The 17,172-nt window shown below is 37.4% G+C and overlaps 1 protein-coding gene across 1 annotated transcript in view; it reads left to right on the top strand.

Annotated features, from left to right (window-relative positions):
- ITIH2 (inter-alpha-trypsin inhibitor heavy chain 2) overlaps positions 1–11,964 on the top strand; it is a 43,614-nt gene extending 31,650 nt beyond the window's left edge. Inside the window, exons 16-21 of the mRNA XM_004379705.2 lie at positions 2,007–2,141; positions 7,038–7,151; positions 7,559–7,757; positions 8,505–8,677; positions 9,592–9,703; positions 11,141–11,964. Of these exons, the coding sequence (XP_004379762.1) occupies positions 2,007–2,141; positions 7,038–7,151; positions 7,559–7,757; positions 8,505–8,677; positions 9,592–9,703; positions 11,141–11,288 (881 nt within the window). The 3' untranslated portion in view covers positions 11,289–11,964. The remainder of the gene's footprint in view (positions 1–2,006; positions 2,142–7,037; positions 7,152–7,558; positions 7,758–8,504; positions 8,678–9,591; positions 9,704–11,140) is intronic.
- The last annotated feature ends 5,208 nt before the right edge of the window (positions 11,965–17,172 follow it).

The following is a 17,172-nucleotide window of genomic DNA, read 5'->3' as shown; positions in this document are numbered from 1 at the left end:
GCCTCTCTCCAACCCCAACCCACCTCTTGGCCCCAGGTCCATGCTACTTTGTGTCCAGCTCTCTCTATCAGTTGACTTTGGGAATGGTTTATTGCTATGTTCTTTGAACATTCTTGCTCACAAATTCCCTAAAAGAATTTTGAAAATGTATGTATACCCTCACACATTTTAAAATCAATATTTAAGAATTTTATCATGTTTAAATAGTTGCCAAGAATACAATTTCTGGCATATTGTAAATGGTGAACTTTTAAAATAAAACTGTTACATGACTGTTCTAAATGTATCCCATGGAATCCAAACCTAATTTGATGTTCACCATCAGCCATTTAAAAAAAATACGTGAAGGCATTCTAATTATTGGAAATTTTACATTGTTCTTTTTTTCTAGCTGAACTTGTATTTCCATTCCACTTCCCCCCACAGAATCATATAGTAATGTAAGATATTTTTGTGCTTGAAAGTCTTTTAGTGATCAACTTGCTCCTCTGCAAAAAAAATATGTTTACAAATTTAAATTTTTTAAATTTCTTGTGACCGTAAGATTTTGTGTGTTCAAAATTTCCCTCTGGAATTGAGTTTTATTAAAATTACAAGTAGTAGATATTTGATCAAAATAATAGAAATACATTATAAATTTTTATATACATAACAAGTAAAATTATCGGAAGCCATCTCTTAGTGAGATAAACGTGGCTGAGCATTTTGTCATATATGCATGGATATTTAATTGACAGATTGAAACAGGATTCGTCATTGATTCTTTTTTTTTTTCATTTTTATAGGTGCAAGTTTTGATAAACCTTGTTGACACAGATAAATAGATAGGAGTGGAAAGAGCTTTGTTACAGCAGTTACTTATTTGAATCCTTTTGAAGTTATATGCTAAAACTCACATACAGATTTATAATTCAAAAATTATTTTTAATGAGCTTTCAGCTAACAACTTGGGCCCAACTCCAAATTTGTTGAAAACAAAGAATTGAAAATCATCTGATTTGCAAAATGATTTGTTACCCTGTCATTAAAGTCATTCAGTTTTTTTGGCACTACACCAATATTTCAAACTGACGCATAGTTGAGGCAAGGGGTGTTGGGTGAAGGAAGGTAGGGGAAGGGTATGCCTTCCTTGTAAACTAGAAGGGTGGCTGTGAAATGGTTTTCTTAGAAAATAGTATATGTGAGAGCTGAGAATCAAGAAACTGCCTTAAAACTATCCATATTCTCTGTGTCCTGTGCAAAGTCTCCAGGAATCCCCAGGGGTACACATACCCCAGTTTAGAAGAAGCCCTCTAGTTTATTAGACTCTTTTTTCCCTCTTTTTCTTAGTGACTGGTCCTACTGAAACATATTCTTGAGAATGACCTGCGTATGCTGGAGAGATCATTTTCTGTAGTTTTTATTTTGTTAAAGTGAGGGACCAAGCTTAGGTCTAGGGTTTAAGGAACTCTGGCTTCTGATGTCCCGGTTGCGATAGCCTGGTCCTTGAACAGTTAAATTTATCAAAGGGAGAATCAAATCTTGGGGAACTGGCATTTGTTTCTCAAAAACAGGGAGACTGACCAGACATCTGAAAGCAAAATGAATTTTTTGTATGTAAAATGTCTCCCACTAGTAGAGGAACCTCATTGGAAACTAAGTTGTTCAGATGGTTGTACAGTAGGTAAATAGGGATAGGTCTAAGATGATGCCTACAGTAATCTAGGACTTCTCCTGGGCTGGACTGGACATTATCTCCTGGCCTATGCTGAAGGCAAGAGATCCTTCCTTCCCCAACCTCTGTGGAGTGGTTCCTCCAACCTCAGGTCCTGGACTCTAGTGAGGACTATGTAGCCGACTCACTCAGCATGATGCTTGAGGGAGCCAGAAGAGAGAGAACTCTATAATAAACATAGAGGAAGAACACCTTAGCTGAGAACCTCTGGGAGCTGCTTAAAACAGATTCTTGAAATTGTAAGCAATTTCCATGGAAATGCAAACTAATGGATGCAGGTTTTTCTACACAGGTGCTCTGTATTATGGCAGCAAAGTTGCTCCAATTTCAATCCCACCTTGGGCCAATCCTTCACCAGCGCCAGAGATCCCATTGCATGCAAGGGGAGCTCAAGTGATTGAGACAACTCCTCCCCATGTGATGAGAGGTAAAAGATCTTTGACCCCTGCTTTCATATCCCAAATCTCAATATGATCATAATCCTGCTGAACATTTATATACATTAATAAAATCACGCCATCCCAGTAAACTAGGTGATTTTTATAGACATCATTGCCTTCCATTGAAGAAGATAGCTCCATTTCCAAATGTATGAGGAGAACATTCTGGAATGGAAGACAGGCTTCTCTCATGCAGGGAGGGTCAATGGGGTATCAGCGGAAAGGGCATTCCCTTTGGGGGTTATACCACCTGAGTGAACTTGAGCAAGTTATTTAATGTTTCTGCACTTCATTTCCTTCATATTGAAAATAGGCATAATGACACTTATGGAGCTAGGTGGTTAATTAAACGCTAAACTTTCTTTAAAGTGCTAACATGTTAATAGTCACTCAAGTGATGGACGTTATTATTAAAGAATAGGAGTTAAAGTTCTTATGATCAAAAACACTTTAATGTTGCTTATATAGATACATGTTATTTTTGTTTTGTTTTTAATACTGTATAAAAAAGTCCTGGATTGCTTGGTTTTAAGTAAGCCTTTCTACAAATGATTTCAGTGGGAGGTATGGACAGTAGATGTGATAAACTGAAAGCCAGGTGTCTTAGTCATCTAGTGCTGCTCTAACAGAAATACCACAAGTGGATGGCTTTAACAAAGAGAAATTTATTCTCTCACAGTCTAGTAGGCCACAAGTCCAAATTCAAGGCATCAGCTCCAGGAGAAGGCTTTCTCCCTCTGTTGTCTCTGGAGGAAGATCCTTGTGATGCAACAGTCTTCCCTTGGTGTGGGAGCTTCTCCGTGCAGGAACCTCAGGTCCAAAGGACACACTCTGCTCCCAGCACTGCTTTCTTGGTGGTGTGAGGTTCCCATGTGTCTCTGCTCACTTCTCTCTTTTATATCTCAAAAGAGATTGGCTTAAGACACTATCTAATCTTGTAGACCTCATTAATGTAACTGCCACTAATCAATCTTATTACATCATAGTGATAGAATATAGAACACATAGGGAAATTGCATCAGATGATAAAATGGTACAGTCATACAATACTGGGAATCATGACCTAGCCAAGTTGATAGATATTTTTGGGGGCCACAATTCAATCTATGTCACCAGGAAAACGTATTCCTTGAGAGTTTTTATGGCTGTGGCTTCCTTGATCAATTGCAGGTTCCTCCCCTCTCAACTAGTCAGACAGAGGAGCTGCCTGGGGGAAAAGGGAGAGTGTCTCCTCTCCCACTCCTAGATCCTAGTATTGCTAGTAGCCTTTCACCAAAAGAGATTACAGCCAGTCAGCAATGAGAAAGCCTGTGGAAAGCCTCTGCATGCTATCTTTTCCTTTCCTTTTTCTTTTCTTTCTTCTTCTTCTTTATTAGAAAGAAGTAAGTTTCAACATTCAAAGAGAGAGCATGTCCCTCTCCCTATAGAAAGATCTGAAGTACCAGCTTAACCTGGGTTTTTGAAATTTACATAGAAGTAACTCGTGTTGTCCCTAGAAATAGGAAGCATTTCTAGACTGCCTGGAATATAAACTCTTCTATCAAGAAATCCTCAGAACTGATTTCTCAGAAAGACAGTTTACCACCACTCACTAAACATCATATTATAACAGAGAAAACTTAGCAAGGACTTTTAATAGATATTTAAAGTGATTTCATCTCACCCCTGTGACTTATCCCTAAAATTATTATTTGTTGGCCCTAACTGATCGGCTTCTTCACTCTTTCATGAGTAGTAATTCATAAAGGAGCCCTGGTGGTGGTGTAATGGTTAAGCACTCAGCTGCTAACTAAAAGGCCTGCGGTTTGAACCCACCAGCCCCTCCACGGGAGAAAGACCTGGCAATCTGCTCCTGAAAAGATTACAACATAGGAAACCCTATAGGGCAGTTCTCCTTTGTCACATAGGGTCACTATGAGTCAGAATTGACTTGACGGCACATAACAACAATCATTCATACAATCACCCCTCAGCTTCCTTACCTCATCACTACTGGCTATGAAGTGAACGAGAGACTCTGCGTTTAACTTTCAGTTAAAAGTGGCAACCTTTAGCTGCACCTATGAGTAGGGAATCTATATGGAAGATTCTGTGCTTGCTTGACAGCTATTTTTATTATGCCTTTCCTAATGAGTGGCTGCTAAGAGCAAGAGACTACTGCAATGACATGTGAGTGAGCCACTTAAATAGTCACTTTGTAAAATAAAGCTTTCGTAGAAAAATGCAGAGATAGTTTATTTATTTGTAAATATTCTTCTTATACTCTCCCTACTTCCACTTCCAATAAGAATGCAGAGTCCCCTCAGAGTTTCTAGTCTCCACTGTATGATGCAGTAAAAAGGACAATGCCTTGACAATCAGACAGTCCTGGGGTCAAACTCTGTCCACATTTACCTTGGGGATGCACTGAAACCTCTCTGGGTCTCAGTTAGTCCACTTATTAAATGTGGATGATAATAACTCCCCTGTAGTGGTGGCTGCTAACCAAAAAGTCAGCAGTTAAAACTCACCAGCCCCTCCACAGGAGAAAGACCTGATGATCTGCCCCCATAAAGATTACAGCCTAGGAAACCCTATGGGGCAGTTCTTCTCTGCCATATAGGGTCGCTACGAGTCAAAATCCATTCTGTGGCACACAACAACAACAGGGTGGTTATGTGGTAAGTTCCTGGCACCAAGTAGGAACTCAATAAACACTGGCTAGTCTTGTGACCATAAAACTTAGGTCTTAAGAATCTATGAAGTTAGTCATGGGGGTCCTCAAGCTACTTTCAACCTAATCAGAATTTAAGGCTACACTGGCTAACTTAAACATGACGTTTCATTTCTTTTGCTTGGAATTGTATCAACTCAGTGTGGTAGCACCGATTAGTTCTTGCTTATCAGAAGGTCTGATGGGATTTTGGTTAACTAAAATGGCAAAACCAATCATTATTTTTAATAACTTTCCCCACACAAAGTATTTCAAAACACCATGTTTGTGTAAAGGAAAGAAGAGTATATCCTAATAAGATGGTCTTTTTTTATTTAAAAAAAAAAAAAGGTTGAGAACCTCTGTTCTACATTTTAATGATGCCCTCTAATGCCCAGCTCCAACACAAAATCAATTAACCAAATATTTATTGACGTAGTATGACGGTGGTGTGAGGGACGGAAAAATGTATAAGATTTTGTTCCTGCCCTGGATTAGTTTATGCTCTTTCGAGTTATAAAATCCACACTTGAAAATAAATGAGTACAAGATAATAACACATCAGGGTGGTCGAATAACACATCAGCGTGGTCGGGAGCATGGGCTTGTAATCAGATAGCTACCTTAGGTTTGAATCAGATCTGCCACTTACTAATTCTCTGCTGTGACCTCAGGCAAGTCACTTATCATCTCTGCAAGGATACGGTGAGAACGAATTGGGTTAACATTTGCAAGGAGCTTTGCAGTAACATCTAGAAAACAGTAACTTTTCAATGGATAGTAGCCTACTCTTTCAATTTTTTTCCCCGAGAAAACACAACCACTGCACTTCTCTCCAACTGAAAATTTCCACTTCAATCCCTTCAGTTACTGAGACTAGAAACCTGGCAGCATTGAGTTCTTTCTCTCCACTCAGTTACCAGATGTTTTGGATTCTATTGAACTCTCTCTCAAACTTTTCCTCCCTTACCAATCTCATTCATTATCCTAGTTCTTTAACTTAATATTTCTTACCTTCATTACTACTTTAGCTACTAAATGATCTTCCCATGTCTACTTCCCAGTATTTTATTTATACTGCCGTCAGTAATTTTCCTAAAATGAGAGTCAGGTCATGTCACATTTATTCCCAAAAACTTTTAATAGCTACCCAACACAATAAAGGTCCATTCTTTATCATGGTATTCAAGCATCTCTATGATCTAGTTTTAGTCTTATCTTTGTCTACATCCTTCAAGAACCCACCCCCTAGCCACACTGAGCTCCTTTTCTAAACATGTCACAGACTTTTCTGCCTCCCTGCCTTTCCTCATTCTGTCCACTCAGCATAGATTATCTTTTCCTTTTTAATCTTGCGTCTTCCCCTCTTGTTCTCCTACCTTCAAGACTTAGCTCAAAAACCAACTCCTTCATAAGTATCTTCTCAGTTTACCTAGGTGGAGTTAACCATTCATTCATCTTCATTTTCACAGCATTTTTCTTAGGCCATTATTGTACCATTTACTTTAGTTTATCTTTCATTAGTGGTTATATCTTCCTCTTTCACTGAATTATTACTTTCTTGAAGGTACAGACTATATGACTTACTTATAATTGCATCAAACATTGTCTAATTTAGTGTTTTTCTCATAGTCTTTTTTTTTTTTCTCACCAAATATTTGTTGGATGGTTAAATAAAGAAATAGATAAACATCAGGAACCATCGGCCAGGATAATTTTGTCCTGGGAATAAAGGGGGGCTCTCCTGGGAGTAGCTTGATTCTTCATTGCTCTTGGAATAATTTAATCTTAACCTGTACATTAACAAATAATATTGTGTCCCCTTTATTTTTCTGCACTTTGTATGGCTACTTAAAAAAAAATACATATCTATCACGTTTCTTATTCCTGTGTCTTACTCATTTTTTATCATTATTATTTCTGTGTCTCACACAATGCATATGTGATAGCTACACAATAAATATCCATTATTTATTAAATAACATAAATCTCTAATGGTGACTCCATGAGGAAAGGACTATGGAGTGTGGACCACTGGGTCCCCAGTGCTAGAATAGTACCTAGCACATATTAGAAGCACAATAAATATTTGTTCTTGTGTAAGTTAAAAACGTTCAGGAATAAAATACTGTTTAAAACCAGCATTGTTTGTTTCTAAGATTGCTTTTTATTTTCCTTGTATGTTTTCCAGTTGAAAATGACCCACACTTCATCATTTACCTTCCAAAAAGCCAAAAGAATATTTGTTTTAATATCGACTCAGAACCTGGAAAAATCCTCAGCCTGGTTTCTGATCCAGAATCAGGTAAAACGAAAAGAAATTACACTTGAATTAGAAAAACTTACAATTGCCATATTTCACTGTCCTTTTTTGTCTTTCTCACCTTAATTGAAGTCCTATATATTTCAAACTCCAATAATTAGTGAGAAATTAATTATAAATACATTCCTAAGTATTTTGAACTGTTTTAGGTAAAATATTCTCCTTGAATAAGAAGTAGATCTTATTGTGGTGTATGCTATATATATATAAACTATAATAACATATATCAGTATAAAAGTTACAAGAGAAAAATATTATTTAAATTCTGAAGCAAAATAATAACAATAATATTCTCATATTGTCATGTTTTATAAATTTGAATTATGGTGCACACACATGCACATACACATAATGGCACACAAGAGAGAAAAAAATTTTTTTTTCTGTAGGGATTTTGGTCAATGGTCAGCTCACTGGTGCCAAGAAGCCCAAGAACAATAAACTAAGCACCTATTTTGGAAAGCTGGGATTTTATTTCCAAAGAGAAGACATGAAAATAGAAATCAGCACTGAGACCATTACCCTGACTCGTGGTTCTCATGTGTCCATCTTGTCCTGGGCTGACACAGCACGCTTCATTAATCAGAGGCAAGTATTATCACATTGGAATTAGGACTTGTCCTTGACACATGACTCCATAAATAAACCCAGGCATCAGCAACATAAACACAGAACTTAAAATCACCATTTTAAATATGAGGAAGCCAAGGTTCAGAAAAATGTTACTTATCCACTGCCTTGCTCCCTGGCATCACGGACCATGTGTTTTGTTCACCATTGTGTCTCGGTGCTTAGCCTTGTGCCTGGCATCTAGTAAGTACTTAATAATTATGTGTTGTATAAGGAAATGAATCCATCAGCTGAAATCCATAGCAGATTCTATGTCAGAGAGTGTGCTCAGAAACACTGTGATTGTGTCTTATGCATACTACCTGCCTTCCCAATTAACCTGTTGCTGTCGAGTCATTTCCAACTTATAGCGACCCTACAGCATAGGACAGAGTAGAACTGCCCCATAGGGTTTTCAGGGAGTGGCTGGTGGGTTTGAACTGCCAACATTTTGGTTAGTAGTCAAACTCTTAACCACTACACCACTAGGGCTCCACCTTCCCAATTAAATCTGTTAATTGATTGCTCATATACAAACATATAAATTGACAGAATTTTAGATCCAGGAGCTAAAACAGCAACATGCTGTAGCAGACACATTGTAAATCTCTAGAAAACTGGTAGAATTGTACTAGGAGGAATGGAGAGTTCATATTAGGGATGAGTAAAATGACTTTCTAAGACTCTGCTCTGGAATAGTCAATTCCATTTTGACTTTCACACTAGGGTGCTTGTCTCAGTGAAGAAAGAAAAAACTGTGACTATTACCCTGGATAAAGAGATGTCCTTTTCTGTTTTACTTCATCGTGTTTGGAAGAAGCATCCAATCAATGTAGACTTTTTGGGGATCTACATTCCCCCTACAAACAAGTTTTCACCTAATGCACATGGACTGATAGGTAAAGTATCAACCATCCGGCAAGTGTGGTAACACTCTGGGCTTTAGCAGCTTTAGATGGACAGCAGTTAGAACTTGGGGAAGTGATAAGTATGAGCTCAGGGAGGACCTAACATAATCGTGCGGGGGTGGCTTAGAAATGCTATAGCCAGGACCATCTGTTATTCCAGACAAGGTTTTCCCAGAACCAGAATTTCATAATCACAAATGAGAATGTTAAGAGAAACCTAAAAACCAAACCAGTTGCTGTCCAGTCGATTCTGACCCATGGTGGCCACATGTGTTTCAGAGTAGAACTGTGCTCCATAGGGTTTTCAATTGCTCTGGTTTTTTGGAAGTAGATCACCAGGGCTTTCTTCTGAGGCACCTCAAGGTGGATCTGAACTCCCAACATTTTGGTCAGTAGCCAAACATCACCCAGGCTGCCATGCTAAGAGAAGGGAAAGATAAGTGAGACAGATAAATTTTAAGTCTTAAGCTAAAATTTTTTTCTAACGTAAGAGAGGTGAACTGGTTTAGGAAATCTTGTGATGCCAAGTAGGGCATCAACTTTCCTTAGTTTTCTAGGAATGGTTCAAACTTAAGAATATGGCCTCAAAATCAAACCTCGTTTCTATGATATGAGCCATGCTTTGGCGGTGCTAACCTTCACCCCCTTCCCATCAGGGCTTTCATTTTATTTGTAGTCTTGGAGGATCAATCTCATATATAAAATGACCATGAGGGGAACAGCATGGAATCGTTCTGGGGAAGGAATCCATCACTCACATGGCTGCTCCCTTTTCGTCTCAACATGGCTTTCTACCCTAGAAATTCTGGAGGGACGACCAAGGGTAGCTTGTATTAAATGAGGAGCCTGTCTTTTTATGTAACCATGGATAAAATGTAATAAATGTCTTGACTTTGTTTCATTAGGCCAGTTCATGCATGAGCCTGAGATACATATTTTCAATGAGAGACCGGGAAAGAACCCAAAGAAGCCAGAGGCAAGCATGGAAGTGAAAGGACAAAAGCTGACTGTCACCAGGTAGGTCTCAACGCATACAGAAGTAACGAAAAGAAGTCCTGTTAGGATTGGATCCACATAGCAAAGTACAAGAGCAAGAAAAGCTGTTTTAAGCATTACCTGCCTCAAACTAAACAATTCATTGGAAATAGACACATACATACTTTTGCATAAGGACACTGCAGACAGTTTGTCTTTAAATGAAAATATTGCTAGATACAGAAATGTCATAAAATGACAGGACTAAGAAGCATATTAATCAATTGTTCTCATTTGCATACATTAGAAGCCCTATGGTGACAAATTGGATAATTGGAAAGATTGGGTCCAAGGAGGGAATTATAAAAATTGTGATGCATCATTGTGCTTGAGAATGAGTATAATTTGTATGTAAGACTAGAAACTTCTTTGAGAATGTATCTACTGAATGCATTTTTGAGTACATTTCCTTACACAAACCATACCCCTAATGCTTCATTTTGAAATGAGAACATAGACACTTGAAAAGTATTCTGAGTGTAAAACTCATAAATCTTCATAATTTTCCCGTTGTCTCACATCTAATTTGTATACTTTTTAGCATTTTTTGCCTTTTTAGAGTTTTCACAAAGCAGCCAACTTTGCTTATTAGAGATAACTCTAATGACATAAATGTCATTGACTTCCATATACTTAGACCATATTATTTACAATGATTAAATCATACAATTACAGTAAGTACAGCCTCAAAAATCATTTTGTTAACTTAAATAAAAAGACTCTTGGTAAGCATACCACTCAGTTGGTATCAGCATACTAGAGAGCAGGCAAGGCATTAGTGAGCATGTTTTAAAGAAGAAATGGTGTGCATCAATTAAGAATAATGTTACCTGAGGTTGGTGAAAGGGCATCTATTACACACTAATGTCAAAAGGCCAATGTTGGGCTGCCATTTCATCTACTAGGAACACTTCATGATACATAAATGAAACTGAGTTGGCCTGTGGGCTATGCACAATTATATACTTTTAAGGCTCTTTAATGGCAGTATGCCGTAAGCTTTTCAAATCATTGGCTTCTTTATCCTTGAAACGGAGGACATGAATTTGCTCACATATAGCTGTCATTACACTAAAATAAAACACCCATGAGGTAAAGGTAAGCGACATCTCAGGTTCATTCTTCATGTCACATTTTAAGGTGGGCCTACTACACTTTGGAGTTTTGTTCTTGCCTTCTTTGCACTTCAGTTCTTTTTTGCTAGAAAAGTCCATATTGTTACTATCTCTATAGGGGTTATTTGAATTATCTAAGGAGGAAATGCTTACTCTCTGCCGTTCTAACACTCATCTCCAGACTCTGATGTTTCATATGACATAGGGAACAGGAATGGATGGGGAGGGGAACACATGGTGATAGAACGCCAGGCTAACGATGCCTTGGTCTCTTCCCTGACCATGCATACCATTTTCCTTGCAGAGGCCTACAGAAAGACTACAGAACAGATACAGTATTTGGAACTGATGTTCCCTGCTGGTTTGTGCACAACAGCGGAAAAGGTTTCATCGATGGACATTACGAGGATTACCTTGTGCCTCAGCTCTATAGCTATCTCAAATGGCCTTAAAGGTTTATAAATAAAGTTTTGGAAATTACTCATATAAATACAATTTTTCCCTGCCACTTTACAGTCATTCTTCAGCCTGAATAATTAGAAGCTAACCATATATAACAGTGGTTTATAGAACCTGTTAAAATATCTAAAGAAAATATTTTGCAAAGAAGCTTTATGATTTTGTGGCATTTTCAACTACTAAGGTGTGTTAATCAAGGTGATGCAAAGGAAAGCTGGCCTCCAGGCAGAGCCCTAGACTTGGCATTTCCTATGATAGTTTCACTATTGTGGAGTGTCAGGTCCTCAGCCTTGTCAACTGAGTACATTTTTATGCTATAAATTATATGGGAAGTTCAATTATGAAAGGGTTATTTGGTGAGCATGAAATGAGACCAAGGGAAATTACTTGATCTTAGGTGCTTTGTAGCTAATATATACTAAAGTCTTGACACCCCTTAGGGATAGACTTGTCAAGGTACCTGTGATGCCCCAACATGCTTAGCCAAGATTCCCTCTATAGTGCTGGCCCCTTTTTAGTCCACAATGTCTCAGTTGACCAGTCTCATTCTATTCACAGTCATTCTCCAGATTAAATATAATACAGTTGGGTAGGTTTCTGCCTATTAAATTCCTTGAAATTATTATAAGATCACCTAGGAGATTTTGTTGTTCCCCAACTCTTCATATATTTAAAACCACTTGGGATACTACCCCAGATGGCTAATTGCACACAGTGTTAACATTACTAAATGAATTCTGAAAGAATTATAGTTCCAAATTCTCTGGAAGCCTCCTGTCTGTGAACCAAATTTCATGCAAATTTAAAATACCTTGAACACAGGGTCTTCCTTAGTACTCCTTGTAGTCCTTTTTGTATTTAAACAATTCTTAAGAGAAATACCACATTTACATTTTCAACCTTAGATTTTATTTAAAAATAATGTCATAACAAAAGGTTGATGACATTTATAAAGCAGAATAAACAATAAATTTTGAGCAAAATCTCGTGTCTTTATGTCTACGTTAGTATAGTGAATTTTGGTGATAAGGTACAAGTCTAATCCATTAAAATTCTATGCTTTCTTTTGTTTCTTTTCTTTAAAAATAAATTTCTTAAAATAAATATTGTTTAAAAGGTCAAACTGCACTTTTAAAACAAATTTTAAAGCTTCATTTTTGTGAAGCTTTCTTTCCATAATTTGATAAAAATCATTTTTCATTTTATAAAGTAGACAAAAATTCTCCTTTTGCACATGCCAAATCCATATTTGAAAAAAAAGTGATTATCTTTTAGCCTAATTGTGAAAGATTAAAGAAACATGATTTCTATAAACTAAAGATAATTTCATTACTGAAGAGGTAAATGCCTTTTAGTTTTATTCTTCTATAAAAATTGGCCATCTGTGACACATTTAAAATAAAACAAACCCACATTTTTTCTATTTCAAAAATACTAATCTTAAAATACTAATATTCAACACAAATGTAAAAAATGGGCCCTTGTAATTATTACTTGGTAAAAATCTTGACTTATAAAACTTTTACCTTTACATACATAAGCTTAGTTTGACTCCTGATAGTGCTCAGTAGTTTTTAAAATAATAATGAAAATCTTGGGGTTTATACTCAGGATTTGGACAACAGAGACCTATTTAAAAAAAAAAAAAGATTTTAAATTAAATCCATATGTGACTCAAATTATCAAAACTTATTAATAGCTGCTGTTTTGAAATTCATTACCTGTAAAAAATCTTAACTGTTCACATGTGTTTCTCTAGGTACCTTTTCTATATAATTTTGAATTTCCAATGAAAGCACCTAATTAATGGAAATAGTTTCTATTAGTTTCTGAAAGTATCCCTCAGTGATAAAGGAAAGCAACTTGACAATGACCTGTATTACCTTGCAGCACTTTGCCACCCACTGGTAGTTGATCAATACTGAATTTTTGTAGAGTAGTGGTGTTCAACTTAAATCTCAGCTAGGGTATTACAAGGCTGCCATTTGTCAGAAATACTAATCATCTTTAGGACTTATGTAGCCTATTTTCAAAGCATCAATCTAAATAGTTGCCATTAAAACAACTAAATATATATGTCTTATTGTCAGGAAAATAGAAGCTTTGTTTGAGAAAAACCAGACTCTTGGCTCACATACCTTTGTCCTAAGTTTCTGTTTGTGCTTTTAAATTCCTGATAATTAAACAACTTTTCTTAGGGTTCGACAACTGTTAATACAAAGAAACAACTAAAATAAGAGAATTAAAGAATGACTCACTCATGAATCAGGAGTTATTTTAGTATCTACTGGTATAATGTCTTATGCAAATCACTTTACATATTTTAACGGGATCACTTAATACCATAAACACTGGCACCTTCTCTTCAGCCTTATCCCCAATAGAAATAGATAGTGACTCAAAAGACCCAGTAAAAGCCAAGTAAAAATTACCTTTCTGTCTGCATACATATAAATGCTTGTATGCTATAAGAATTTATATCATTTTTCTTTTATTAATACTTTTTCATACTGGCCAGGTCTACATTGGTGACTTCTTCTGAAATATCCACCTAAGAGAAAGAAAACTCAGGGATGCTTCCCTTCAATGGTAAAATGATTCAGTTCTCCAAATAACATTGCTGGGGTCACTTCAGTAAACCTAATGACTAACTTACAGTCAAGGATGATTCATATTTTAAACCCTGCAATTCCACTTTACTGAAGTAGGAGCCTAGGTATAATGCTACTGTGATCGTTAAGATTGTGTGTCAACTTGGCTGGGCCACGATTCTCAGTGTTTGTTATGTGATCACTCCCATGATTGAGTATGCTATGAGTAGCCAATCAGATAAAAGGGAGTTTCCTTGGGGGTGTGGCCTGCATCTGAATATAAGCAGATGTTCTGGCTTTTTGCTCACTCTGGATCCTGTGGCTGCCTCCTGTCATCTCACCTCTGGTTCTTGGGACTTGAGCTGTCAGCTTATCTGCTGAACTTAGGATTCGTCGATCTTCACAGCCTGTGAGCAGAGCCCTGCTCTCTGACCTGCAGATCTTGGGTTCGCCAGCCACTGCAGCTACATGAATGAGGAGAAACCTTGCGGTCTTGCCTGCTGACCTTGGAATTCATCAACCTTCACAGCCTGCGAACAGAAGCCCTGCTCTCTGACCTGCCAATCTTGGGCTCACCAGCTTCTGTGGCTGTGTGAATTGGGAGAGGCCTCTACCCTGATCCATGGACCTAGGACATTCTAGCCTCTACAACTGGGTGAGCTGTTTCCTTGATATAAATCTATATATATTTATATGCTTTACTGGTTTTGCTTCTCTACAGAACCCAGCCTAAGACAGGTACCAAATTAATATTCTCTGAGGTCCAGCAAAATCAGGGCAGATTTTTAATCAGTTGTTCCAGATTATCAAAAGCTTCTCTTTACTGGCTTATTATTGCATTTCAATATCAATTCATGGAACACTGTCAATTCCTATACAACAGGCATCTTGAATCTATACCTCTTCTCACTTTTATATCTCTAGCACTAAGGCACTCCCTTACATACCAGAGGCACTCAGGAAATGTTTGCTGAATGGATTTGACTCAAATGTGTCAGCAAAAACTGATACAGAAGTAGATGCTAGAAGACAAAGAAAAAATCAGCATATAAGGCAATGAGATTCAATGACATTGCAATGAAGAAAATTCAGGGAATCTGATTTTCCAGGACAGCAATGCCAATAATTTGATATGATCACAAGCAAGGTGATCTAAGTAATAGCTAATGATGCTTCAAATAGAAAAAAAGAAAAAAAATCAATACAAGATTTGATTTTGGATGTCTGAAGTCATTTTGCTTAACATAACCATTATTGACTTCTAAGAACTTAGGGGAAAAGTGTGTCCTATAGTCTATCTACACTCATATTTTGTGCCTCAGATATTTTTTAATTGAATTTAAGCTAAAGTATGCTACTTTATTCTGAGATTCTTTCACGAAGATGCTGGAGAAAGGAATTAAATGAACATGAGATTAGTAGGAGGCAGAGATGAAATACTTTTTCTAAATACCATTGAGTTGATTCCAAAGTTACAAATTTTGGAGGAGGCATATGTAATCTGTCATGTTTTACTGCATTACTATCAGGGAGAACCATTCTCCTTATTAAAACTCTTCACGCCAGACTTATACCAGGCCAGACCTCAAAATATTGTTTCTACCTACTGCCAGTACCACTCACTGTTGTTAAGCTGCCACTGAGTTGATCCCAACTCCTGGCAACCCCACGTGTGCAGAGTAGAACTGTTCAACAGGGTTTTCAACACTGACCTTTCAGAAGCAGGCCTGTCTTCCAAGCTACCTCTGGGTGGGTTCGAATTGCCAACCTTTCAGCTAGTAGTCGAGCACTTAACCATTTACTCCACTAGACCTCAAAATATTGCTTGCCTCCCTCTACTGCCAGTACCACTCACTACATTTATTAAACACCTACTATGTGCTGAGTATTGTATCTGACATTTTACATGTATTTTCTGTAGTTCTCACAACAACCCTGCAAGGACCCATTATTTCTGACAACTGATAGATTAAAAACATTGAAATTCAAGAACACTAACTTTTCTAAGATTAGAGTTAGTAATCAGAACAGCCAAAATTCAGTCTTAAGTCTGCCCAACTCCAAAACCCAGACCCTTTCCATGATACCATGCTGTCACTTCTGAAACACCTTGATTCATTCAGGAAGAACATTTTCTGTAAAGCTACTAATATCTTCCTATTACTATTTCTTATATTGCCTCTTACAGTTGTTTCTGCTTACCAGCATATATTCTCCCATCTTCTGATAACAGAATTTATATTTTCTTGAGGAAACCACCCCTTCTCATTCTCTCAGTCCAAGAGAGATGGCTCAGGGGTTGGCAAATGAATCAGGTCTGGCCAGTCAGTATATTCCAGTCTTATCTGGAGTATGGTATAGGTATGGTCCAATAAGACTCAATTCCAGGGCTTTTGTTTGAACTGCTATACAAGATAATCTTTCACTGGTGTTGCTGAAGGATATGATGTAAACCTGGAGATGCTAGTAGTCATCTTGTTATTCTGAGCGCCTAAGAATGGAGCCAACAAAGAGGAAGCCAGAGATGCAGAGAGGTCTGATAAGTGTTTATACTCTGATCTCATGGCACCTGTAGCTAGGGTCTACTCCTTTTCAGCTATGTAAACTTATACATTTTCTTTTTTTGAATAAAAAAATGTGAGGTGTGTCTTCTATCTTTTCTACCCCTAAGTTATACACTATTCTACTTATTAATAATGTATAGTTCAACATTAGTCCCTGGGTGGTGCAAATGACTAAGTGCTCGGCTGCTAACTGAAAGGTTGGAGGTTCAGGTCCACCCAGAAGTATGTTGGTAGAAAGGCCTGGTGATCTATTTCTGAAAAATCACCCACTGAAAACTCTGTGGAGCACAGTTCTACTCTGACACACATGGGGTCACCATGAATCAGGATTGACTTGATGGCAACTGGTTGGTTGGTTAAGTTCAATGTTGCTGGTAGGATCACAAAATGGCACAACCATTTTGGAAAACAGTTTAGCAGTTCCTCTAAATATTAAACATAGAGTTACCATATGATTCAGCAATTCCACTCCTAGTTATACGTATACCAAAAAAACCTGTTGCCGTCAAGTTGATTCTGACTCATAGCGACCCTATAGGACAGAGCAGAACTGCCCAATAGGGTTTCCAAGGAGCGGCTGTGGACTTGAACTGTCAACTTTTTTGGTTAGCAGCCTGGGCTTATGACCACTGTACCACCAGCACTCATATATATACCCAAAAAAACTGAAAACATATTTTCACATGGATGTTCATAGCAGCATTATGTATAATAGCCAAAAA

Source organism: Trichechus manatus, unplaced genomic scaffold, assembly GCF_000243295.1.
Source record: "Trichechus manatus latirostris isolate Lorelei unplaced genomic scaffold, TriManLat1.0 scaffold00067, whole genome shotgun sequence".
NCBI classification, from domain to species: Eukaryota; Metazoa; Chordata; class Mammalia; order Sirenia; family Trichechidae; genus Trichechus; species Trichechus manatus.
This window is presented reverse-complemented; position numbering and strand designations above follow the sequence as displayed.